Source organism: Schistocerca serialis, chromosome 5, assembly GCF_023864345.2.
Source record: "Schistocerca serialis cubense isolate TAMUIC-IGC-003099 chromosome 5, iqSchSeri2.2, whole genome shotgun sequence".
Taxonomy (NCBI): Eukaryota; Metazoa; Arthropoda; class Insecta; order Orthoptera; family Acrididae; genus Schistocerca; species Schistocerca serialis.
The window spans coordinates 503635291-503662005 of NC_064642.1; the positions used below are offsets into that span (position 1 = coordinate 503635291).

A 26715-nucleotide genomic window follows, 5' to 3' on the forward strand; every position below is an offset into this window, starting at 1 on the left:
GTGTGTGTGTGTGTGTGTGTGTGTGTGTGTGTGTACGCGCGTGTGCATGTGGGTGTGTGCACGCGCATGTGTGCAGATGCATGCGTGCATGCATACGTGCGTGTGTACAAGCATGTGTGTGTGTGTGTGTGTGTGTGTGTGTAAACTTTATCTGTTTGTGCTGTTTTTATTTGTAAAGTTCCTTTAATGTGTTAAATATTGTGCCCTTGCAGAGTGTAATGTATTCGTTTAAGACCTGTTTTCCTTCTGCTATTGCCTTCTGTATATGGAAGTTTTCCTCAATGGTCAGTTTGCTGTATAGGCTGTGGCTGAGTTTTAGTATTCTTAAGTCTGTTTCTATTGTGGTTGGCTGGTGATTGTTGGCTACAAGGTGGTCAGCAAATGTGCTATGGGAGCTGTTGCTTTTTAAAGCTCTGAGATGTTCTGAATATCTTGATTTGAAGTACCTGCATGTTTGTCCTATGTACACTGATTGGCAAATGTTGCATGTGAGTTCATATATTCCTGATCTGTTAAATTTGTGTTCTGATATTTTTCTGTGTTGTGTTCTCCATCCTGTACCCTATTTGGAGTCACTGTTTCTTTTATATGTTGCCTATTCTGTGAACAATCTTGTTATTGTAGGTGAGTATGTGCGATTTCATTTTGTGTGTGTGTTGTTGCTCTGTTGTGTCTTGTGTTTGGTCACTGTTTGTGTTTTGTGTTGTTCTGTGCTGGGTGAGGATTTGTGTGTGTGTGGTGTGTTCATTTTTGTACTGTTTGCATATTTTTTGATTTAACTTGTCTGCCAACTGGGTAGTAAAATCATTTTCTACTGCTATTTGTTTTATTCTGTTTAGTTCTTGTGTTTAGTACTTGTGTGTAGTTCTGTTTGTTCACGGGTGTTCTGTTTAATCTGAAGTTTGCATCCTTATGTGTCAATGGTTGGTTTGATAGTTTGTGAATGGTGGTGCTTTTGGTTGTCAGTTTCCTGAATATTGTGAAGTCGTGTGTGTTGTTTGTTTTTTGTATGGTAAGATCTAGAAAGTGTTGTGTTGTTAGTTTCTGTTTCTAATGTGAAGTTCATTTTTGGGTGTAAGTTGTTTATTTCATTGTGTAGCTGTTCTATGTGTGTATGTGGGTCATCAATCAGGCATAGGCCGGCCGGAGTGGCCGAGCGGTTAAAGGCGCTACAGTCTGGAACCGCATGACCGCTACGGTCACAGGTTCAAATCCTGCCGGGGACTTATGACCACAGCAGTTGAGTCCCATAGTGCTCAGAGCCATTTGAACCATTTTTTAATCAGGCATATTAGGTCATAAACATAATAGATATAATTATAACTGTTGGAGGAAAGAATCTGGGGCATTAGAAGTGCAGTCATGATGTCTGTCTTATGCATGGATGATCGTTGATACAGTGTGGCGCAGAAGTAGATGCAGTATGGAAGGTGGTGAATAAATACAGGAAAGAAAAGAAAGAACAGACACTGAGAAGAGTAATGCTATAGAGAAGAGTAACTAAGGAAAACTCTCAGGGTTGTAGGATGGAAGAAAGCTGTTTGGCAAAAATCAAACAATGAAAATGCCAGGTAGGCTGTCAACAATATAGGAAAAGACAGATTGCTGCTTAGTGTAAAGAAGACACATCAAGTTGCAGGGAGGCACAATTAAAGGACACTTACATAAAGCTTTCAGCCACAGCCGTCATCAGTAAAAGAGAGACACACACAAGCAAGCACACCTCATTCACACATGGCTGCCAACTCCAGCATCTTGGGCCAGAATTCAACTTCCCTGCCCCTTCCAGACTGCTGCTTGCATCTCACATGATAGCTGTTGATATTCCAGCCCATTACCTGTTATTCTGGATCATTATGGGGAATGATTACACTGTATCAACGCCTACAATTTCAAAACAACCTGCTATGCAGGTGAAGTTTGAAGAGGTATATTTGGCCTTTGTCCTTGCACTCTCTTGAATGTAATTGTCGTCATCAGAATCCACATTTGCCCCTGAAAATATCTTACATTTTAAAATGTGGTTCTCAAATCACTGTCTTACTGTTACCTAAACAACACAAAACCTTCCAGTGTCACATATACAGCCTTCTTTTGTGATTCTTAAACCAAGTGTCGGTCATGATTAAATTGGACTCTGTGTAAAATTCTTCCAGGTTGATTCCTATTTCATTCCTTTCCCCCCGGCAATATTCTTCTATGAGGGAAGATCAAACATGAACCGGAATTGGTTGTTTTAATCTTTATTGAATCAAGTAAAATAAAAATACATCCACCTGATTTTTCTACATAGTTTCCTGTCTCCTCAACACCTTTTACTCATTGCATTGGAAAGAGAAGGGTCTCGTGCACAGACACTTGTGCACAAACTCCTCTACAGCTGTGTTCTCATCAAAGAAAAGACACAGTTTATGAACACAAAGAAACTCTCATCTCTGAACATAAAGTACAGCATGATTTACAAAATGGCAAACTTCAAAGACCTTGGTGAAACACTACAAATGAGCAAACATAACAGAGACTTAAACGAAGAAGGAAAAACTAAACTGGACAGGGCATACAAAGTAGTGTGGAATCATTACAACAAGAAGTCTATCCCACAAAAAGCCAAATTACCTCTCTACGACACGGTAGTGCTCCCCGAAGCACTGTATGCAGCAGAGACCATACTAATCCTAGGGTATACAAGTTTCATGAAAAATACTTAGGAAAATCTTTGGCGCAACTAACAACAATAGAATATGGATCAAGAAACCTACAGATGAACTATACAAGCATACAGAGACAATCACAGAAAAGATTAGAAAACACAAACTACAATTCTATGGATACCTATACAGAATGTCATCACACAGACTGACCAAACAGGTCTTTGACTGGGAGTACCACTAGAAACAACAAATGGGTGGCAGAGGTAAAAAATGACCTGAACCAAGTCAACATCTCACCAGACACAATAAACAACAGAATAAAATTCAGAAACACCATTAAGAAAAGTAAAATACATGAAGTACAATATGACAAATGAACAGGCATAAAATGGACCGAAGAATGCAAACAAGATCACAGCTGGAAGGTGAAAGAAGTATGGGCAACCAAAAAGGCAAACAAGATGAAGCTGAAGACATGAAGCTGACAAGAAGCATGGACAGAGGACTAAAAAAAGAAACACAGTGAGAGAATGAGGGAAGTTTGGGCAGCAAGGAAAGCAGCAAAAGGAATTAGCCATGTAGTTTAGTCTAACTGCGCTCTTTAAGGGCAAAACTCCAATAATAATAATAATAATAATAATAATAATAATAATAAGGGGACTGATGACCTCATATGTTAGGTCCCATAGTGCTCAGAGCCATTTGAATAATAATAATATAGGGTGTCCCTTTATCTTGACCATCCTATATAACTCCTATATAACTGTTTGTCCAGATGCAAATTACAAAATGTTTCAAGCAAATGTTCTTTAGCTGTCAGGGGGACATCAATCAGCAAGATTGCCTTCATTGTAGCTTTGTTTTTTACAAAGATATGAACAGCGGTATGACTTTTTTAAATGGCACCCTGTATTTTTATTTGGGAATCCATTTTCTGTCCTAAAGACCTATTCAAAAATGCATCACAGTGTACCATTCACAGGAACACAACATTATTAACTACATAATACAACAATGACTTTGAGCCTGGGATCAGAAACTTGTCCACTTGCTGGAGTTGTCAGAAATGAAAACCAAGTAAGAACATAACATAAAATTGACTTTGACTCTCCTGTACCATTGCACAGGAGTAGAACATTCAAAGGTGCTTGAAGTGGTGACCCTCGACACTGACACACTGGTGCACTCATTGAATGAAAGAATTATTTATGGCGTCCAGTGTTTCCTGCTGAAGAGAATTACAAGCAAGCACGATATGTTCCAGCATGTCCTCTGGAGTTGTTGGAATATCGTGATAGACAATGTCTTTAATGTATCCCCAGAGAAAAAAGTCCAGAGGATTTAAATCAGGAGACCTAGTAGGACAAGTAACTGTTTCCCCTCAGCCAATCCATCTGGCAGAATACCTTCGGTTCAGAACACCACGTGCACGCAAGGCATTATATGCTGGACATTCAGCTTGTTGATACCACATAAGCATTCTGGTTCTTAGCGGCACTTCATCCAGAAGAGGAGGAAGAATTCATCTGAGGAAGTTGGCATACACTGTGCCATTTAGACCACCATTGATGAAATAAGGGCCAATAATTGTAGTACCAAGCATCCTGCACCAGACGTTAACTCTCCATTGATGCTGATGTTCCACCTGTCTAAGCCAACGTGGGTTGTCACTGGACCAATAATGCATGTTCCTTGTATTTACCTGTCCTTTGTTTGAGAAGGAACATTCATCGGTAAGTAGAACATTGGAGAAGAAGTTTGGTTTGGTGAGGATTTGCTGCTGTGCCCACTGACAGGACTCTGCACGATTCTGGAAATCATTCCCATGCAATTCTTGATGTAGGTACACATGGTAAATGATGGAGCCAGTGACATGTAAGAATATGATGTACACTGGTTATAGGAATGCCAATCTTGTGTTCAAGCTGTCGTGTGCTAACATGTGGATTTATAGCAATGGAAGCGAGAACAGTAACTTTGGCAGCTTCATCTGTGCGAGTGCTATGATGCTTGTATTGTCGTGGGTTGAAACTTGCCATTTCCTGAAGCATTGCAACAAGACAAGAAAACAGCCATCGGGAAGGTGGGCTCTTGTCAGTATATCGCTCTCTGTGTGGTTCCGCGGCCTGCTTAGCAATTCGCCTACCTTCAACAACAACAAAGACAATAAGAGAAACATTATATCGATGCAGTTTGTAGGAAGGACAGCCTTTACTGTATGCCTGCTCTACACAACAGTATTTAAAAGGTTTAAACTACTGTACTAAATGTACCCGTACATAAGAAAACAGTACTGCAATTACTGTTCTGCTAACTTAATTCCCCATTGATGAGTAGCATTTCTACCTTCTCTTCATTGGTGTACATTCTATTCACACAACTCTTCAACTGATGATGGTTGACAAAATGACAGTTGTGCATTCTACATCAGCACATGGATATGTTCCATTACCCCAAGTACCTACACAAAGCGCTGGTATCGTCAATGTCAGTGTTGTGTTATGTAATTAAAAATGTTATGTTTCTGTGAATGGTACAATGTGATACAGTTTTCAGTAGGTCTTTACAAGTGAAATGAATTACTGAATAAAAAATACAGGGTGCCATTTAAAAAAGTCATGCAGCTGTTCGTATCTTTGTAAAAAAATAGAGCTACAATGAAGGCAATCATGCCAATTGATGTCCTGCTGATGGCTAAAGAACATTTGCTTGAAACATTTTGTAATTTGCATCTGTTTACATTATGGGGGTGGCACCCCTGGAACAAAAGACATTCTATATTTACACCTACATCAATACTCTGCAATCCCCTGTGGAGAGCACAGCAGAGGGTCCTTTCAATTGTAGCAGTTACTGGGGATTCATCTTCTATTCCATTCATGTATGGAGTGCTGTGTGCTTTGTGATTGATCTAATATTGTTCTCATGATTCCTACAGGAGCAATAGATAGGTGGCTGCTGGCTGTAATAAAAATGGCTCTGAGCACTATGGGGCTTAACAGCTGAGGTCATCAGTCCCCTAGAACTTAGAGCTACTTAAACCTAACTAACCTAAGGACATCACGCACATCCATGCAAGATCCGAACCTGCAACTGTAGCAGTCGCGTGGTTCCGGACTGAAGTGGCTAGAACTGCTCGGCCACTGCGGATGGTCTGGCTGTAATATATTCATACAGTCATCACATAAAGAATGTTCTTGAAACTACATGAACAGTCCTTCTCAGGGCAGTTTGCATCTATCTTCAAGTGTCTGCCAGTTCTGTTGCTTCAGAATCTCTGTGACACTCATCCAAATAAACCTGTGACCATTTGTGCTGTCCTTCTCTGTATAAATTCTTTATACCCCATTTGTCCTGTATGCTATGGGTCCCACATACCTGAATGGTATTCTAGGGTGGGTTGCAGCAGTGATCTGTAAGGGATCTCATTTGCAGAAGGACTGCATCTCCCCAGTATTCTACCAATAAACCAAAGTCTGTCACCTACTTTACCTATGAGGCTATGACTAAGCCCATGTGATTATTCCATTTCATATCTCTCTAAAATGTTACACCCACATATTAGTATGAATTGACTGATTCCTCTGTGACCTATTGATACTGTAATAATAGGATACTACGTTTTTTTCCATTTTGTGAAGTGTAAAATTTTACATTTTTTAACATTTAAAATAAGCTGCCAATCTTTTTTCCACTTAAAAACCATATCAAGATAAAACGGTATTTGTGTAGCTTTTTTCAGACTGTAATCTGTTATAGATAACTGCATCATTGGCAAAAAGTTGGAGGCTACTTTTAACATTATCTGTAAGGTTATTAATATAAAATATGAAGAGCAAGGGTCCCAACACACATCCAAGGGCTCACCTGAAGTTACTTCTACATCTGCCGAAGACTCTCCAGCCAAGATAGCATGCTACATCCTCCCTGCGACAAAACACTCAATCCATTTACAAATTTGACATGAAATCCCATAAGGCCATACTTTTGATAATAAGCATAGATGTGGCACTGAGTCAAATGCTTTTCAGAAACTGAGAACTACTGCATCTACCTCATTGCCTTTGTCCATGGTTTTCGAATGTTATGGGAGATACGATACTGCATGAAGAGTTTGACAGAGCACTGAAAGACCTAAGTCAAAACAAGGCCCCAGGAGTGGACAACATTCCATTAGAACTACTGACAGCCTTGGGAGAGCCAGCCCTGACAAAACTCTACCATCTCATGAGCAAGATGTGTGAGACAGGCAAAATACCCTCAGACTTCAAGAGGAATATAATAATTCCAATCCCAAAGAAAGCAGGTGTTGACAGATGTGAAAATTACTGAACTATCAGTTGAATAAGTCACGGCTGCAAAATACTAACATGAATTCTTTACAGACAAATGGAAATACTGGTAGAAGCTGACCTCGGAGAATATCAGTTTGGATTCTGTAGAAATGTTGGAACACGTGAGGCAATACTGACCCTACAAATTATCTTAGAAGATAGATTAAGGAAAGGCAAGCCTATGTTTCTAGCATTTGTAGACTTAGAGAAAGCTTTTGACAATGGTGACTGGAATGCTCTCTTTCAAATTCTGAAGATAGCATGGGTAAAATAGAGGGAGCAAAAGGCTATTTACAATTTTTACTGAAACCAGATGGCAGTTATAAGAGTTGAGGGGTATGAAAGGGAAGCAGTGGTTTGTGTCCTACAAATATGCAGTGGGTGGTCAAATCATTTGTTTGAATTCTTCAGAAAGTTCTTCAGACTAATCGCCAACAATTGTGGCCTAGTGACAAGGTGCACTTTTGTCCACAAAAATCGCATCATTGTTTGGGAAAATGAAGTCCGTGAATGGCTGGAAATGGTTTCCAAGTAGCCGAACATAACCATTTCCAGTCAATTATCAATTCAGTTGGACCATTCCATGAAAGCATGGCTCACACCATTATGGGGTCACCACCAGCTTGCCATGTGCATTGTTGAAACTTGGGTTCATGGCTTTGTGGAGGCTGTGCCACACTTGAACCCTTCCATCAGCTCTTACAAACTGAAATAAGGACTCATTTGATCACGTCACAGTTTTCCAGTCATCTAGGCTCCAAAGAATATGGTCATGAGCACAAGAGAGATGCTGCAGGTGATGATGTGCTGTTAGCAAAAGGACTCGCATCAGTTGCCTGATGACATAGTGCATTAATGCCAAATTAAGTCTCACAGTCCTAATAGATACATTTGTCATATGTCCCTCTTCGATTTCTGTGGTTATTTCATGCATTGTTGCTTGTCTGTTTGCACTGAGAACTCTACACAAATGCTGCTGATAACGGTCATTAAGTGACAGCTGTCAGTCAATTTGTTGTTCATGGTGAGAGATAATACCTGAAATTCAATATTCTTAGCACTCTCTTGCCATGGTGGCTCTCAGAATATTGAATTCCCTAATGATTTTTGGAATGTCCCATGTATCTAGCTCAACTACCATACCACATTCATAGTCTGGTAATTCCTGCCATATGGTCATAATCACTTTGGAAACATTTTCCCATGACTCACCTGAGTACAAATGAGAGCCCCACCAATGCACAGCCCTTTCATATCTTGTGAACGTGATACTAGTCATCTGTATATGTGGGTATCACTATCCCATGACTTTTGTCACCTCAGTGTGAATCGAATCTGGGCACCATACAAATATTCATTAATAGGTGGTACTGAGGAATAGCTGAAATCACTAAAATTGGCCAGATGGAATCCCTATCAGGTTCTTAACCAAATTTGTGAATATCTTAGTCCCTTTTTTAACTATATAACTGTAGATGCCTAAAACAAAAATACGCACCCAGTAGTCAGAAAAAAAGTACATATCACACCCATCTAAAAGTAAGGTAGCAGAACGGAAGTGACCCATATAACTACCGTCCATTATCCGTGATGTCCATTTGCTGTAGAATCTTAGAATGCATTCTGATTTCAAATGTAATGAGGTGTCTCAAACAGAATGGCCTCCTTCATGCCATCCAACATGTTTTCCAAAAACACTGATAATGTGAAACCCAACCCGTGTTTTCTAACATAACATTCAAAAAACATGGACAAAGGCAATGAGGTAGACGCAGTAGTTCTCAGTTTCTGAAAAGCATTTTCCACAGTGCCACATCTATGCTTATTATCAAAAGTATGGCCTTATGGGATTTCATGTCAAATTTGTAACTGGATTGAGTGTTTTGTCACAGGGAGGATGCAGCATGCTATCTTGGCTGGAGAGTCTTCGGCAGATGTAGAAGTAACTTCAGGTGAGCCCTTGGATGTGTGTTGGGACCCTTGCTCTTCATATTGTATATTAATAACCTTACAGATAATGTTAAAAGTAGCCTCCAACTTTTTGCCAATGATGCAGTTATCTATAACAGATTACAGTCTGAAAAAAGCTACACAAATACCGTTTTATCTTGATATGGTTTTTAAGTGGAAAAAAGATTGGCAGCTTATTTTAAATGTTAAAAAATGTAAAATTTTACACTTCACAAAATGGAAAAAAACGTAGTATCCTATTATTACAGTATCAATAGGTCACAGAGGAATCAGTCAATTCATACTAATATGTGGGTGTAACATTTTAGAGAGATATGAAATGGAATAATCACATGGGCTTAGTCATAGCCTCATAGGTAAAGTAGGTGACAGACTTTGGTTTATTGGTAGAATACTGGGGACATTCAGTCCTTCTGCAAATGAGATCCTTTACAGATCACTCCTTCAACCCACTCTAGAATACCATTCAAGCGTGTGTGACCCATAGCAAACAGGACTAATGGGGTACATAGAATGTATACAAAGAAGGACAGCACAAATGGTCACAGGTTTGTTTAGATGAGTGTCACAGAGATTCTGAAGCAACAGAACTGGCAGACGCTTGAAGATAGATGCAAACTGCCCTGGGAAGGTCTGTTCATGTAGTTTCAAGAACATTCTTTATGTGATGACTGTATGAATATATTACAGCCAGCAGCCACCTGTGTATTGCTACTGTAGGGATCATGAGAGCAAAATTAGATCAATCACAAAGCACACAGCACTCCATACATGAATGGAATAGAAGAAGAAGCCCTAATAACTGCTACAATTGAAAGGACCCTCCGCCATGCTCTCCACAGGGGTTTGCAGAGTGTGGATGTTGGTGCAAATATAGAATGTCCATTGTTCCAGGAGTGCCACCCCCATAATGTAAACAGATGCAAATTACAAAATGTTTCAAGCAAATGTTCTTTAGCCATCAGCAGGACATCAATCAGCATGATTGCCTTCATTGTAGCTCTATTTTTTTACAAAGATATGAACAGCTACATGACTTTTTTAAATGGTACCCTGTATTTTTCATTCAGTAATTCATTTCACTTGTAAAGACCTATTGAAAACTGTATCACATTGTACCATTCACTGAAACGTAACATTATTAATTACATAACACAACCTTGACATTGACGCTCTCAGCGCTTAGTGCAGGTACTCGGGGTAATGGAACATATCCACGTGCTGACATTAGCAAAGAACAAATGTAAACATAATTAGAATGCACAACTGTCATTTTGTCGACCATCATCATTTGAAGAGCTGTGTGAGTAGAATGTACACCAATGAAGAGAAGGTAGAAATGCTACTCATCGATGGGGAATGTAAGTTAGTAGAACAGTAATTGCAGTACTGTTTTCTTATGTGTGGGTACCTTTAGTACAGTAGTTTAGTCTTTTTAAGTACTGTTGTGTAGAGCAGGCATACAGTAAAGGCTGTCCTTCCTACAAACAGCATCGATATAACATTTCTTTTATTGCTCTTGTTGTTGTTGAAGGTAGGCAAAATGCTTCGCAGGCAGCGGTACTGTACAGAGAGCGATATCCTGACAAGAACCCACCTTCCCAGCAAATGTTTCCTCATCTTGTTGCAGCACTTTAGGAAATGGCAAGTTTCAACCTACGACAACGCTAGCATCGTAGCACTCGCACAGACGAAGCTGCCAAAGTTACTGTTCTCGCTTCCATTGCTATGAATCCACATGTTAGCGCACAACAGCTTGAACACAAGATTGACATTCCTAAAACCAGTGTACATCATATCTTACACGTCACTAGTCCCATCCTTACCATGTGCACCTATATCAAGAATGCACGGAAATGATTTCCAGAATCGTGTACAGTTCTGTCAGTGAGCACAGCAGCAAATCCTCACCAACCTAAACTTCTTCTCCAATGTTCTACTTACTAATGAATGTTCCTTCTCAAAGGACAGGTAAATACAAGGAAAGTGCATTATTGGTCCAGTGACAACCCACGATGGCTTAGACATGTGGAACATCAGCGTCAATGGAGAGTTAACATCTGATGTGGGATGCTTGGTACTACAATTATTGGCCCTTATTTCATCAATGGTGGTCTAAATGGCACAGTGTATGCCAACTTCCTCAGATGAATTCTTCCTCCTTTTCTGGATGAAGTGCCACTAAGAACCAGAATGCTTATGTGTTATCAACATGCTGGATGTCCAGCAAATAATGCCTTGCGTGCACGTGGTGTTCTGAACCGAAGGTATTCTGCCAGATGGATTGGTCGAGGAGGAACAGTTACTTGCCCTACTGTGTCTCCTGATTTAAATCCTCTGGACTTTTTTCTCTGGGGATACAGTAAAGACATTGTCTATCACAATATTCCAACAACTCCAGAGGACATGCAGGAATGGATCATGCTTGTAATTATGTGTTTACTTGGTTTTCATTTCTGACAACTCCAGCAAGTGGGCAAGTTTGTGATCCCAGGCTCAAAGTCATTGTTGTGTTATGTAGTTAATAATGTTGTGTTCCTGTGAATGGTACACTGTGATGCATTTTTCAATAGGTCTTTAGGATAGGAAATGGATTCCCAAATGAAAATACAGGGTGCCATTTAAAAAAGTCGTACCACTGTTCATATTTTTTTAAAAAACAAAACTAGAACGAAGGCAATCATGCTGATTGGTGTCCCCCTTATGGCTAAAGAACATTTCCTTGAAACATTTTGTAATTTGCATCTGGACTAACAGTTATATAGTGTTATATAGGATGATCAAGATAAAGGGGACACCCTATATTATTATTATTATTATTATTATTATTATTATTACTATTATTATTGGTGTTTTCCCTTAAAGAGCACAGTTAGACTAAACTATATGCCGAATACCTTTTGCTGCCTTCCTTGCTGCTCAAACTCCCCCCATTAGCTTGCTGTGTTTCTGTTTCTGGTCCTCTGTCCATGCTTCGTGTCAGCTTCTTCTCTTCGGCTTCATCTTGGTTGCCTTTTTGGTTGTCCATATTTCTTTCATCATTTGGTTGTGATCTTGTTTGTATTCTACAGTCCATTTTGTGCCTGTTCATTTGTCACAGTGTATCTCATGTAGTTTATTTTTCTTAATGATGTTCCTGAATTTTATTTTGTCATTTATTGTGTCTGGTGTGATGTTGAGTTGGTTCAGGTCATTTTTTACCTCTGCCACCCATCTGTTGTTTCTAGTGGTTACCCAGTCAAAGATCTGTTTGGTCAGTCTGTGTGATGGCATTCTGTATTGGTATCCATAGAATTGTAGTCTCTATTTTCTAATCTTTTCTGTGATTGTCTCTGTACGTTTGTATAGTTCGTCTGTAAGTTTCTTGATCCATATTCCATTGTTGTTAGTTGTGCCAAATATTTTGCTAAGTATGTTTCATTCTACTTTTTCTAGTTGTCTGAAACGCGTATGCCCTAGGATTAGTATGGCATCTGCTGCATACTGTGCTTCGGGGAGCACCACCATGTCGTAATGGCATAATTTGGCTTTTTGTGAGATAGATTTCTTGTTGTAATGATTCCACACTACCTTGTATGCCTTGTCCAGTTTAGTTTTTCTTTCTTTGTTTGAGTCTCTGTTATGTTTGCTCATTTGTAGTGTTTCACCGAGGTATTTGAAGTTTGCCGTTTTGTAAATCATGCCGTACTTAGCGTTCAGAGATGAGAGTTTCTTTGTGCTCATAAACTGTGTCTTTTTGTGAGAGATCTGTAGTCCAGTTTTGGAAGAGATTTTGTGTAGTTTTTCATAGAGAGAGAGAGAGAGAGAGAGCTGGCAGTATTGTCTCGTGAGCCTGAAATTTAATTGGAGCAAGCAGAAATCCAATGATTGAAACTGGAAAAGAAGTAATTTAAAAAGGACTTGCAAAATTATTAAAAGAATGTCTGTAGAGTAAGACAGTTTCTCAAAACTGGAACAGCGTGGTTATCACTGTAACTGTTACTTTACAATGACATAAAAAAGTATAAACCAGATGGTTTCCTCTTGTAATATGTGAGATATTCACCAAAATTATTGGCAAATGTGTAGAAAAGGCATTACCAAAATTTGGAATGGAACATTGTTTATAAATCACCATGTTCACTGGTGATCATAGATTTTTAAAAAATCTTATGATTTAATTTCAACAAAAATATGTGTTAACAGCTTATGAGAAAGAAGATATTGATTTAACTTATGTTAGTATACTGAAGAATGTATAAATCATGCAACAACTTCTGTTAAACCTCAGCATGTGGGCTTCCAAATTATTATTATTATTATTCTGGATTTACAATGTGAGTACATTTTTCCAGCACCTATTCTAGATTACAGTAAGTCACTAATTATTGTTCTCCACTCTTCTCTATTTGTCCATAAATCTTCAGGAATGTTGTTCTTCCTCATTGCTGACTGAGCTCCCTGTATCCATGTATCAGGTGGTCGTCCCCTTTTTCTTATTCCAATTCGTACCCAGTCGATTATGCATTTTGGTAGCCTTTCCTGTTCCATTCGTCTGATGTGTCCATACCATTTAAGTTGTTTGTGCTCGATGAAATCAATAATTGAATTTTTACATTTCATCTTGTCTCTGATTACTTAATTTTTTATTCATTCTCGTCTTGATATTCTTGCTGAACGTCTCCAGAAATCCATTTCTGTGGCTAATAATTTTGATTTCAGTTGCCATTTTGTTGTCCACACTTCTGAACCATATGTAATAATGCTCCTAACTATTGTTTTAAAAATCCTTATTTTGTTATCAGTTGTTATGTGTTTGTCCCAGAGAATTCCATTCAATAAAGAGATTGTCGTCTTTCCAGAATTTATTCTTGATCTAATTTCTTTGTCCTGTTTCCCATCATTTGTAATTTTCACACCTAAATATTTATATTCCTCAGTAGCTGTTATTGTTCCCATCCCTTCTTCTAATCTTAAGTCTCCATTCACTCCACCAATTACCATGTACTTTGTTTTATTCATGTTTACATTTAGACCTGATTTTTTATATTCTTGAATCAATTTTCTGGTCATATACTCTATGTCCTCACAGTCTTGGGCTATAATCAGTTGGTCATCTGCAAATTGTAACGAGTGTATTGTTCTATCATTTATTGGTATTCCCATAGCGTGACATTTTTTCTTCCAATTCTGTAAAGTTACTTTTGTATATATTTTATACAATGTAGGTGAGATGCTACATCCTTGACGTAATCCTTTTGTGACTTGGAATCCATGTGATAGATATTTACCAATTTTTATTTTTGAAATAGAATTTTTATATAAATTTTGAATTGCTTTAATTATTCTTGGATTTATTCCTATTGATATTAAAGCTTTCCATAAACTGGATAAAAGCACACTATCATAGGCTTTTTCTATATCTATGAATACTAAATGTATAGGTTGTGCCCAAACCATTTTTTTTTTCAATAATTTGTTGTAGGCAAAAGGTATGATCAATTGTTGATCTTCCAGCTCTAAAACCTGCTTGTTCTTCAGCCTCCGTTTCTTTGTATTCTTGTTCTAACAGATATTTAATAATTCTTCCATATAATCTACTGAAGGTATTGGTCACTGTTATTTCCCTATAATTTTTACACTCATCTTTCGCTCCTTTTTTATGTATCACTGAAATATATCCTACTTTCAAATCATTTGGGACATCTTCCCCATTTAAACATCTTTCGAAAAGGTTTCTTAACAATTCCATTAATTTCTTTGTTCCTAATTTTAATAATTCTACAGGAATACCTCCAATGCCTGTAGCCCTTCCATTCTTTAAAGATTTTATTGCAGTTTTTACTGTCTCTATTTCCAAACAGATGTAATTCTCTGCTTGTAGATCTATCATTTCATTATATTCAGGGTTTCCCAAGTATTCTTCCCTGTTTTCTGTTAATAAACTTTTAAAATATTTTTCCCAAGAGTCATGAGTAATATATTTAATATGTGTTGTTTCTTTAGAATTCCTTCTTAAATTTTTTATAGTTTTCCATGCTTCTGTGTTTCTTTTACCACCAATATAGGATTCAATTTTTTGACATGACTGTTCCCAAACTTTGTTTTTTGCTTCTGCAACCTTTTTCCGGATTTTCGCTTGTTGTGCATTAAGCTCTATTTTATCTTGAAGATTTCTGGTATTTAACCATTTTAAATATTTTTCTTTCTTTAATTTCACTTCCTTTTTAATTTCTTCATTCCAGTAGTATAATGGATGGTTTGTACGTGTTTCTTCTGTTTCTCCTAAAGCTTCCTTGGTGGCTTCATGTAGTTTATTTACAATATAATGATATTGATCTTCTGTATTATCAAACTCTGTTTCTACCGGTTTTTCATCTAATCTCTTTTGATATAAAAATATTGTGCTTTCATTCTCAAAACTATTCAAATTATATTTAGGAATTTTGATTTCTGTTTGTATATTTTCTATAGGACGATTTCGATTTTCTTCAGTGATTTTTCCTCTGAAGGGGAATAAAAATTTGGAATTTACCAAATAATGATCGCTAAGAGTTACCCCTCTATATACTCTTATGTCATGTATTTTTATCCTCATTTGCTGTTTAATTATAATATAGTCTATTATTGATTTTTGATTCAATGTATCTTTATGCCATGTGTATTTATGTATTTCTTTATGTTGATAAAAGCCATTTAATATTTTCAATGAATTTTGTTCACAGATATCAATAAGTCTATTACCATTATCATTTATAACATTTTCTCCAAATGGTCCTATAATTTTATTTCCAATTTTACTTCCAGTTCTACTGTTAAAATCCCCTGCAATAATAATCTCCCTGGTTTTCCCGATATCCTCTATGATTCCATTTAAATTATTATAGAAATCATCCTTTTTACAAATTGGTTCATCTTCGCTTATTCCATATACTCCTATAATAGTAATTTTGTATCCATGAATATCAATATTAATTTTAATCAGATTTTCATCAATAGGTTCCCAGTTTGTGACCATTCTTTTGAATTTGTTTTTCATCAATATCGATATCCCCCATTTTGCTCTTTGATTTTTTGGGACACCACTATAGAAATGTGTATATGATCCTATTCGTTCAATACCTCGTCCTTTTTTCTTAGTTTCTGGGAGTATAATAATATCTTGATTTCTAGCCTCCATTTCTTTAATCACTTCTCCTACTTTATTTTGTAATCCTTGTATATTCCATACACCAATTAAGACAGTCCGTTTTCTTAGCCTTTTACGTCTCCTATTATATCCATCCTGCTGTAATCTTATAGGCTTTTTAACCAGTGAGGTTTTTCCAATGAATGGGGAGTTGGCCCATCGCATTAACCCCCAACCTGGAGGACCAGGTAATTTTTGCTTGAGGTTTTCTTCCTTTAGCCTTTGGTAATCCAATACCTAGACTACAAGGCAGTAGTTGCTAGTTTTGGTCCACCCCGGGTATTTTATTTCCCCTGTACCCTCCATATCTGGTGGGCATTCCCCTATCCGCCACCTGGGGAGGCGCCCGATGGGAGACTAGCAACTCCACACGGGGGCTTCCAAATTAAACGAAATGAAATGGTGTTGTGTGGTGGTCCTCAAGTTTATACCCTCTGATTCAGTGTTGAAATATTAAAAGTTCTGGCTGGTTTTGTTGTCTAGAGGCCAGGACACATAGTTGCCACATTAAAAGCCAAATATTGCTGAGTCTACAGTATACGATATGAATATACACATGAATCGAATGGTCAAAGGATCCTATCACTCGGCAGTTGCGAATTTTATAAATGAAAGATTGCAATTAAATAAATTCTGCAGGTACTATCTTAACAACTTTAAATGATGAGTACAATAGTAGAAGTATTTTTGAGAATGCGATATATTTTTTCAAGATACTTATTGGTGTCGATGGTCCAGCAATTAAATAAAATATAAGTTGAATAACAGGGAAACGATAGATTCCTACTGCACGTAATTAGCTATGAATAACAACATAGCTCACAAAATATTCACTTCTAAACACACACTACGTCTTAACTGTAGAACCCTTGGAAATCTCACAAGGGCACAATTCGGAACTCCGAAGTATTTCTATCTTCTGTGACCAGGCGCAAACTGCTCCACACTCTCCAAGTCTCTTCCGTGACCGTGTGTCCATCGCACCATACTGTCTCAGACTCCCCATGTCCTGTGCAACTGTCCCTCATGCCACACTGTTCCACACTGTCGTGTCCTCTCTCGAAATGATGCTCTTCTCCCACTTCCATCCAGTCTCCCCATTCATGAGTGCTGTGATTGGCTAGACTGCTCCCGCCATGGCTTCAAGCCAACACACATTCATAAACATAATGAAACACTTTCAAAATACTGGATTTACATTTAAATGACTTGAAATTAAATAAATATTTCTTCAGCTGGACCTTAAACACACTCTAACACACATTATTGAATACATAAACAAATTAAATAGACATAAATCAAAGTAATAGCAAGCAAAGGTAGGCCAGTAGCCTAACTTCTCTGTGCTTTCTAAAACACAGTACCAAGCAAGGTGGCGCAGTGGTTAGACACTGGACTCGCGTTCGGGAGGACGACGGTTCAATCCTGTGTCCGACCATCCTGATTTAGGTTTTCCGTGATTTCCCTAAATCGCTCCAGGCAAATGCCGGGATGGTTCCTTTCAAAGGGCACGGCCGATTTCCTTCCCCGTCCTTCCCTAATCCGATGAGACCGATGACCTCGCTGTCTGGTCTCCTTCCCCAAACCAACTAACCAACTAAAACACAGTAAATAATTGACCAGTTTCTTCATGAATAGCATATATCAGACATAAACAAAGACATAGATTAATAAATATATTTATAAGCACGCTGCTACTGTTTTTTTGTGTCACTGTGTACTTATGGCCTGACACAATCGATAGTAATTGGCCACTTTGACCTCCAATAACTCATGTACTATTCAAGTTACATGCCTGTAATTTGTACCAATTTAGGTTTACACTAATAGCTTTCTAAAGACATGTCGATCGACAAAATCAGATGAACCATTTAGATTTAGGAAATTTGTTGCTGGGTGCTACTTGTATAATTTACAGTCAGATACTAAACTTTAAGCTAATAAAGATATTGAAAATCTGATTACACCATCAGAATTGTTGTGCAAATAATGGTAATGTACATGTTTCTTTCTAAGGTATCATGATTCATCTGGCTATTATTAATTTCTATACAAACTGCGAAATTCCTGCATTATGGTCTCACAATGTCCTCCATCTTTCGCACTACCAGCATACAAATCTCCTTCATCAACACAAAGCACAGTCCTCGTCACAGCGTCAGCATGGAATTCCCAGTCACATGCTCCCTGGACCACATGATTCGGCCGTTGTGAGCCACCACGCAGATACTAACGAGGTCGGGCCTGCTGCGCACCCCATGCGGTGGCCGCCAACTCTGAACTTAAAATATTTCCAGGGCGCCACAACTCGCTTGTTACCTCACAAGCAGGACAGCAGAACTTGAAAGAGGAGTTGTGCAAGGAGATTCTGTATTGTTAAAGCTATTCTCAATGACCATAGAGGAAATTGCCAGAACCCTATGCTGTGCAAAATAATAAACCAACAATTATTAATTTTTATTGGTGCTGCAGCCATTCATCAGTTAAAAAGGAGAAGCAATACACATGAATGGTACAGTACCTGCAACATAAATTTGGTTTTTTTTTATTTTTTTTTTTTTTAACCAGAGTGAAAGTATCATCCAAAGTTGGTATTTTTTGCAGTCACTGCCTGAGTTACTTTGTGCCAAGACTTTGATTAAATATACTATGCTTCAGTATTAATACCATTTATGCAGCAATTCCCCTGAAATTATTCTTGCAGGTCAATATGGATTGGATACTGTTTCCAATTGGCGATTTGAGACATGGAATGAGCCTGACTTGAAAATGTATAATACTCTGAATTTTACACTTTCAGGTAAGTTAACAATATGGACTGCAATTACATATGGATTTTGACTATTGTTTTGCAACTATAGATTGTTATTTATATATGAGTTTACATATCTTTACAGAATAAGTGTATGTGGTTTTCTTAGCAATAGTTTTGAAATGCAGTAAGAAAGCTTTCAGCCCATTCTACAGAGGTATTACTATCCACAGCTTGAATTTGTATTTATATATATAGCTGGAGAAATGTTGTTATATGTTAAAAACTTGTGTATGATGTTATGTTCTTTACGCAGTCTATCCTACAAAAGTTCTGTTGTGTAAGTAACTGTTCAGTTATCGAATGTATCACTGCGCATGAAATTTACATTCAGGCATTTAGAATCAGAATGTTTGCACACTATTCTGTACATCCAGTATGAACAGTCTCATCTAAGAAAAAATTAATGTATTTTGTGTAACAGTCACTGTTTTATCTTTCAAGTGATCTCAGTGAAAATTCTTGTCCAGAAGAGGTTACAGTACATTAACAAGAACTATTAAAAAGAATTTCAGACTTGTGTTTTGAGAAAGTATTTCAATTTTACAGGTTATATGAATTATTTCTCTGCCACTACTGCAGGAATTTCAAGAGCAGCAGGACAAAAAATTCGTGTTGGAGCCCCAGCCGGACTTTTCAAGGCAGAATCTCACCATCCTCTTTGCTGGGGATTGCTAAAACACTGTGAAATAAAAGAGTGTCCACTGTCTTTCTTATCTTTCCATAGGAAAGGTAACAGGACAGCAAATCTTGTGACTAAAGGAAGTGTTGATCTAATAAAAGATCTGAGGCAGAAATTTCCCAAGCTTTCAATGATACCATTAGCCAATGAGTAAGTACTTGTCTTAGAAAATAGATTTACATTGAACAATGTTACAAAAATGGGAAAAGTGTGTTAAGAGATGTAGGATATAGTTTCCTTGGAATTACAGTTTATGGGAAAACTTGACTGTCTCCAGTAACAGTTCATAGTGAATGTGATTTCATTTACAGCACATTGTTTGTACTCAAGTTACTGGTTATGCAGGCCATTCTCACATTTTGAAAATGTACTATTCATTGTGCTGAATATATTTATCATATGGTTTCTATTAACTTCAGGGAAATTGGCAGAGCAATATTTTTAACTAGTCATTGATTCATTCTGATAATCAGATGTAGAGTTTAATGTTCTCAGGAAGCTAAAACACCCATGGCAGTTGAACCCATTCCCCTAAAAGTCACTATATCTCATTGTCTGTAGCTAACCCTACATACATTGTTTGCTTCAAGGAGTTGTTAATGCCAGATTGGCCATTATTTTAAGCTACTTAAGTTTCCTAGCCCCGAAAAATTTTATATGTTCAACTCTATAGATGATATACTTTATGTAAACATTTATAATAACTAGCTTATAAATACCACAATTAGTTTTACAGAATTTTCTTTCTTACAACCTGCTAAGATCAGAAATACTTTCTCAAAAGTCCATAATTTCAAGAGATTCAATTTTTTTACCATCTATAGCATATTATTAATGCTGGAAACAGGAAAAAATCTAGCAAGAAATGTCATAAACAGGGTGTATATGACCTGGGACAACTGGCAGATCTGGGAAAAACCTGGGAATTTTTTCATCAGGGAGAAAACAGGGAAAAACCCAGGAATTTTTTAGAAATCTGGGAATTTTTCATTTTTTAGTTTTCAGTTAACCTTTTGTAATTTCGGCAGGTGAGAACCCATACTATAACAGAGGATGTTACTGTATCCCATTACTACAGAATAATACTGCAATAATAAAACATGAACAAGGGAAATTATGAAAATAAAACTACAGTTGCAAAGGAAATGCACCACATACAATAACAAAACACAGTGCTCATACAGGTGTCTGCCACCAACAAAACGTGTCAAAGGCCCTCAGGAAGACTATGCACTGCTTCATAACAACAGATTTCCTTCAATGAGCGTGACGTCACAACTGTTTACATTACAATCGTTCGAACAGTTGTGAGCGGGCTCATGCGCAGTTGAGGTGCATATCAGTGGTACCTTCACCCACTTCTGGCTACTGAAGTCTGGCTGTTAGCTGTATAAGCAGTAGCAGCAAGCAGCCAAATGCTACCCGTAAAAACTTTACTGGCGCGCCCAAGCTGCCAGATTCACACACGCATACCAAGCCCGGATCTAGGGGCCTTGGTGGGGGGTGGAGGTGCAAACCAGAATGTCTCCCCCAGGTGGCAATTTCAGGTGGAGGGGAGGGGAGAGGGGCAAGTGGGGGCGCCAAATTCATATTCTTGGGGAGAGAAAACCTTGTTTCACAAAATATCTAGCGTCCAGCACACGTTGGTCTGTGGATTATTCATATGATTTTGAAACACATCGATGTTGATTTCTTAACATTTTTGAATGTATTCCAAGTTGATTTCTGAATGAATCATAAGTTGATTCTTGAATGCATGCATAGTGTATGTGTCTCTGCCAGAGGAATCTTGGTCACATCTAGAAATAAACTTTCCTGCAGACTAAAGGGGACAGGGCTTTACAAGCTGAGCAGAATAAAGCCAAACTGGTGAATGCCAATTGCTGTGTGCTATGTGGTTGATGGAGTTTGTGAATGATCAGCTTTGTTATAATTACTAGCGAAGTCCATAGATTTAGACTACCAGAGTGCAAATAAATGACAAACAAGAATAACAGTTAAGAAATATTACATATTATCTACTTGGTGTATGCAAGAAAATGAAATTTTGACAGAAAAGTTTTGGCCAGATCGCTACACTTGTGTACAGTCCCCAGTTAGCAGCCGCTGAAGTTCAATTCTGGGGATAGCGCAGAAAACACATTTTACACAACCGTAATAAGGCCTAACTAGAGAATAAACGTGGGATAACTAAACCGATGATTGTGGCAGGGTTAGTGAGGCTAATCAGAGAATGAGTCTTAACACTGGCAGGAATAGTAACAGAATTAGTGAAGACAAGATTGTTTGTTCGAATGAGGAGGGAGAAGAAACGGGGACATCACACAAATTATGGAAGACTATGATGATTCCAAATTCACACAAAAATTTCTTACTACTACTTTTTGATCTCACGCTTGAGAAGCTGGAGCATATGAATGAAATGTGAAACTATTTACTAACAAAGCTTTTTACTATTAGTAGACCTAATAGGCATCTGATATTGGTACTTCATGAATTACATGCTGTCGTGCTATAAAAATGACCATTTCTGCCAAAAAAGTCTCGTTTATTTGGTGTGTGTTACAACTGCTGCAATATTAGACAGGCCTATTTCATTTAATCTAGCAGACAGTGACAAAATACACGTAATCAGATTGAGAAATCACACCAGTCTTGCATACTATTTGTATTTATTTATTTATTTTAAGAGTTGTAGGCCGACTGGAAGCAGGAGAGGCACCACAAGACATTTTAATTCCCACTGTCATGAATATAGTTTGATGACATCCATTACAAAATATAAATGTTTGAATTCCACAGAGCGAATTACAGTGACATGCGATAGAAGAATGCTGTGTGAAGAGATGTGGCACAGCACTTTGGCATGTTGAAGACCAAATATCATGTCTTACATTACCTCAAACATGTGTTTTATGTATCAGATTGTTCAGAAAGATATGTACTACAATATGAAAATTTTTTGAAAGGCAATTTTTTTTAATTTTTGGCATTCTATCTCAAATGCTTGGGGCGGGGCGGGGGGGGGGGATTCAGAAATACCGTAGATCCGGGGCAGATGCGTGGAGCACTCTGAGTTGTAGTGGGGAGTTGGGTAGTCTAAACGTGACCTGTGTTTACGTTTAGCGATTTTGCTGTTTCCTCTTCATTTACAGCTCTCACGTCAAATGAAAACAAAATGGATTTCTGTGGCCGGGAGCTATCGAGTGAATTAAAATACATTCACATAATTACAGAGGGCTAAAATGTTATTAGTTTCAGATCTTATTTTATTTCCAAATGAAGTTATTTTTGTCTGTTTGTTAAAGAGATTTGGCTTTTATTAATCTTTTCCGGTGAGGCAGTCAATTTATTTGAAATGAAGTGTTTAATTCCATGCTATTGGCTAGTTTCAACTGTTCACTGCATTTCAAGTGCACGTTTTCATGTTCTAGCACATATGGCATTATGCCATAATAAAGAACCAAACATGAGATAGTAGAGTACTGGTAGTCCAAGGAAACTGCACTGAAAAGCTTAATGTCAGGTCGAGGAATCTGGACATGTGAATGTGCACTGTAAACTGAATTATGCATTGTAATATGGTTCACATAATCTCGATGCTCTTGGAGTATCCTCTGATGTTTTGTTTCTTTTATGGCAAAATGTAAGATCTTTAAATGTCTTACACGTATCAACATTTGGGCTTCCTACGTTATCATAGCTGTGCAAGAATGGTGACGCTTGTTATCTGGCGCTCTCTGGCAACTGCTGAAACTGATTTCTTAAATCACAGGGTGTTTGACTCTCATTTAAAATTCAACTCTTTGAGGACGAACTATTAGAAGAATTTCGAGCCCAGATAATTACATTTGTGTGATATATCTTAAAGTGTAACACGTGCAAAAGAGATCAACATTATATGTGAAAACTTAGCTTCTCTTGGAGCTTCTTAATCTATAGGCAGTGGAGAGCGGGTGTGGTAATTATGATGATAATCAGTCGCATTCCTGTCACTTACTATGAATACTTTTACTCTTGCAGTGTGTATACAACGCGTGTAGCATGTGTGTACTACAGAGAACTGATCTGGTAAAGATACAGTTGTTCTCACTGCCGTAGGGTAGCAATATTATTGTGGGGCTAGCCAGTGGTTCTATGACCCCACAAATCTTAGAGACCAGTATTATGTGTGAAAACTTTGCTTTTCTTGTAGCAACACTGTGTATATTAATTTAAACCATTAACTTTTCCTATTTGTGTGTTCGTGCCACTTAACAACAATGTTCCTGTTGGCTAGCTGACTACATCACGTGTCCTATGCTCTGAATATCCACTGTCGTCGGATGGGGAGATCATGTGACGTGAGCTTACAAAAGCACATCGCAATCTCGATTTCAAGACTTTGGAAAGTAACATGCAGTGTTTGGTGGAATTCACTTTTATACTTTCATAATACGAAAATATGCAGTGTACATGTTGGTACACATCAAAGATTTTTCCCCCCTCCTGACTTTCGTTCTCTATAGTGCCGAGAAATTCTACGCCAGTGTATAAAACCATAGCCATTCAAAGAATTTATAACTTTTACAGTTCTGAGGGAAAGTATACTGCCACTTAACATGGAAAAAATGTATTTTACCCAGGAGAAAATTTATTTTTAACCGAAAAATCCGATAACAATCCGGGAATTTTTTTTCCTTGTCCACGTGTACACCCTGATAAAATATATATAATACAGGAACATTTATGACTGATAAATGCCTGAACACTAATTATCAGATTCTGACCTTGGATACAGTAGTATCTGTTAAATAATAATTTATGCAAATCTCATAGGCCAGTATGAGGGTTGACCATATGCCATGAAATAACAATGGCACAAAGTGTCAGACATTATGATGATTTCAGTGTCAAGATCATATCTTCACTAGAATGAGATTTTCACTCTGCAGCGGAGTGTGCGCTGATATGAAACTTCCTGGCAGATTAAAACTGTGTGCCCGACCGAGACTCGAACTCGGGACCTTTGCCTTTCGCGGGCAAGTGCTCTACCAACTGAGCTACCGAAGCACGACTCACGCCCGGTACTCACAGCTTTACTTCTGCCAGTACCTCGTCTCCTACCTTCCAAACTTTACAGAAGCTCTCCTGCGAACGTTGCAGAACTAGCACTCCTGAAAGAAAGGATATTGTGGAGACATGGCTTAGCCACAGCCTGGGGGATGTTTCCAGAATGAGATATCCACTCTGCAGTGGAGTGTGCGCTGATATGAAACTTCCTGGCAGATTAAAACTGTGTGCCCGACCGAGACTCAAACTCGGGACCTTTGCCTTTCGCGGGCAAAGTAAAGCTGTGAGTACCGGGCGTGAGTCGTGCTTCGGTAGCTCAGATGGTAGACCACTTGCCCGCGAAAGGCAAAGGTCCCGAGTTCGAGTCTCGGTCGGGCACACAGTTTTAATCTGCCAGGAAGTTTCATATCATCACTGATATCCTCTGGACACAAGAGACAGTCAGAATTGAAACTCAAGGACTTATGGGTAGGGGATGGAGGGTACTTCGGATGGAGGTTTTTTTGGGAGAGAGGGAGGGACAGGGTGGGCAGGAGTGTGTTGCAAGTAAGTGTGGTTCAGCAAGCAATTAAACTAAGCACTTTTAAGATATCTTGTCTTCTGGAACTGCAATCTCTTTATATGGAGCTAAAGAAGGCAAGGAGACTGTTAACATGATGTCTAATGAGAAGTAAGCTTAGACAAAAATTCATTCCTTTTGATAGTTGATTTCACTCACTGCTATGTATCTCATTTAATCCACTATTATGAATAAGGTACTCCCTCACAGTGCATATCTTTGTAGTATTTGTAGCACACTGACTGTTGTAAATGAACATTTCATAATATTAAGCAGTAAATAATTCTTGAAATTTTGTGCAGAAATACTTGTGTCATAGTTGACACTTTTCTTTACTGGCTGCAATTTTAAATTAGCCAAATCATTCAAGAGAATTCCTGATTTTTAAAAATCTATAAGAATTTATAACTCTACTCACCAAATGGAGGCTGCATTGAATGACAGTGAGACACATTTCATAATAATAATAGTAGCGTCTTATTCAACAGAAAATCAAATCTGTGACATGATGTGCTGAAAAGGTTCACATGCAAGTGCTCTGGAAAATTACATGTAGATCATTTGATCAGAGCTGTGACAATTAGTTCTGGCATTTGATTTGACTAGATTTGATTTGATTTTTATTGTTCTGAGAAATCTGTTTGTGTTATTACAGAAGGGTATGTAACAAGTCACAATTACAATTTGTATAAATGTTATAATTAACTCATAACAAGGAAAGACAATTTACATTTGTAGAGAGAAGTAAATCTGCTAAAAGCTTATGGTATTTAGAAAAACATTTAACTTGCTTATTTTAGACTCATAATAATAAAAACAGTTACATCTGTAGAATGAACTAAATCATCTATACACTTCTGGTACATAATAAAATATTTAACTTGATTATTTGAGACTGGCATTCATAATTTCTTCTGCTGTATGGAACCAGTTCTTCCAAAGCTGTATTTTTACTTTTGCATTGAATCTTCTCTGTTTGACTTTAAGCTTTTGGGTAGCTTGCTATATAGAACTAATGTGTGCCTTATGCTGCTGTGTCCTTTAAATAGATTTTGACATAACTGGAATGATGTTTTTTATGGTGTTGGATACAGTATATACAAAAAAGTGGTGTAGATTCTTGTAAATGTGTGTATAAATAGACAACACTTGCAGGATATTGGGTTCCAGATATAGATGTTTAGCAGTGAAGAAGCGAGACATTTATTTCATTATCTTGACTATCCTCTTCTGCATATTAAATATCTCTCCATGTGAGACAACCAAAAATGGAATGGAATGCATGAGTACTGGGTATACAAGTTCAAAGTGTGCACACTTTAGTGTTTCATTATCACAGCCTCTACTCAGAATATTAAATGTATAGCATGAACTCCTTAGCCTATGTACTAATTTTTTTTATATATGTCCTGCCGTAGAATGTCATTTATCCAGATTGCTAGGAACTTTGTGGTTACATCCTGGTCTGCAGGCACATTTTCAAATT

At 37.8% G+C, this 26715-nt stretch overlaps 1 protein-coding gene across 1 annotated transcript in view; it reads left to right on the forward strand.

The window, feature by feature from the left end:
• LOC126481474 (alpha-L-iduronidase) overlaps positions 1 to 26715 on the forward strand; it is a 247787-nt gene that overhangs the window by 130487 nt on the left and 90585 nt on the right. The window contains exons 6-7 of the mRNA XM_050105252.1: positions 18829 to 18924; positions 19486 to 19768. Of these exons, the coding sequence (XP_049961209.1) occupies positions 18829 to 18924; positions 19486 to 19768 (379 nt within the window). The remainder of the gene's footprint in view (positions 1 to 18828; positions 18925 to 19485; positions 19769 to 26715) is intronic.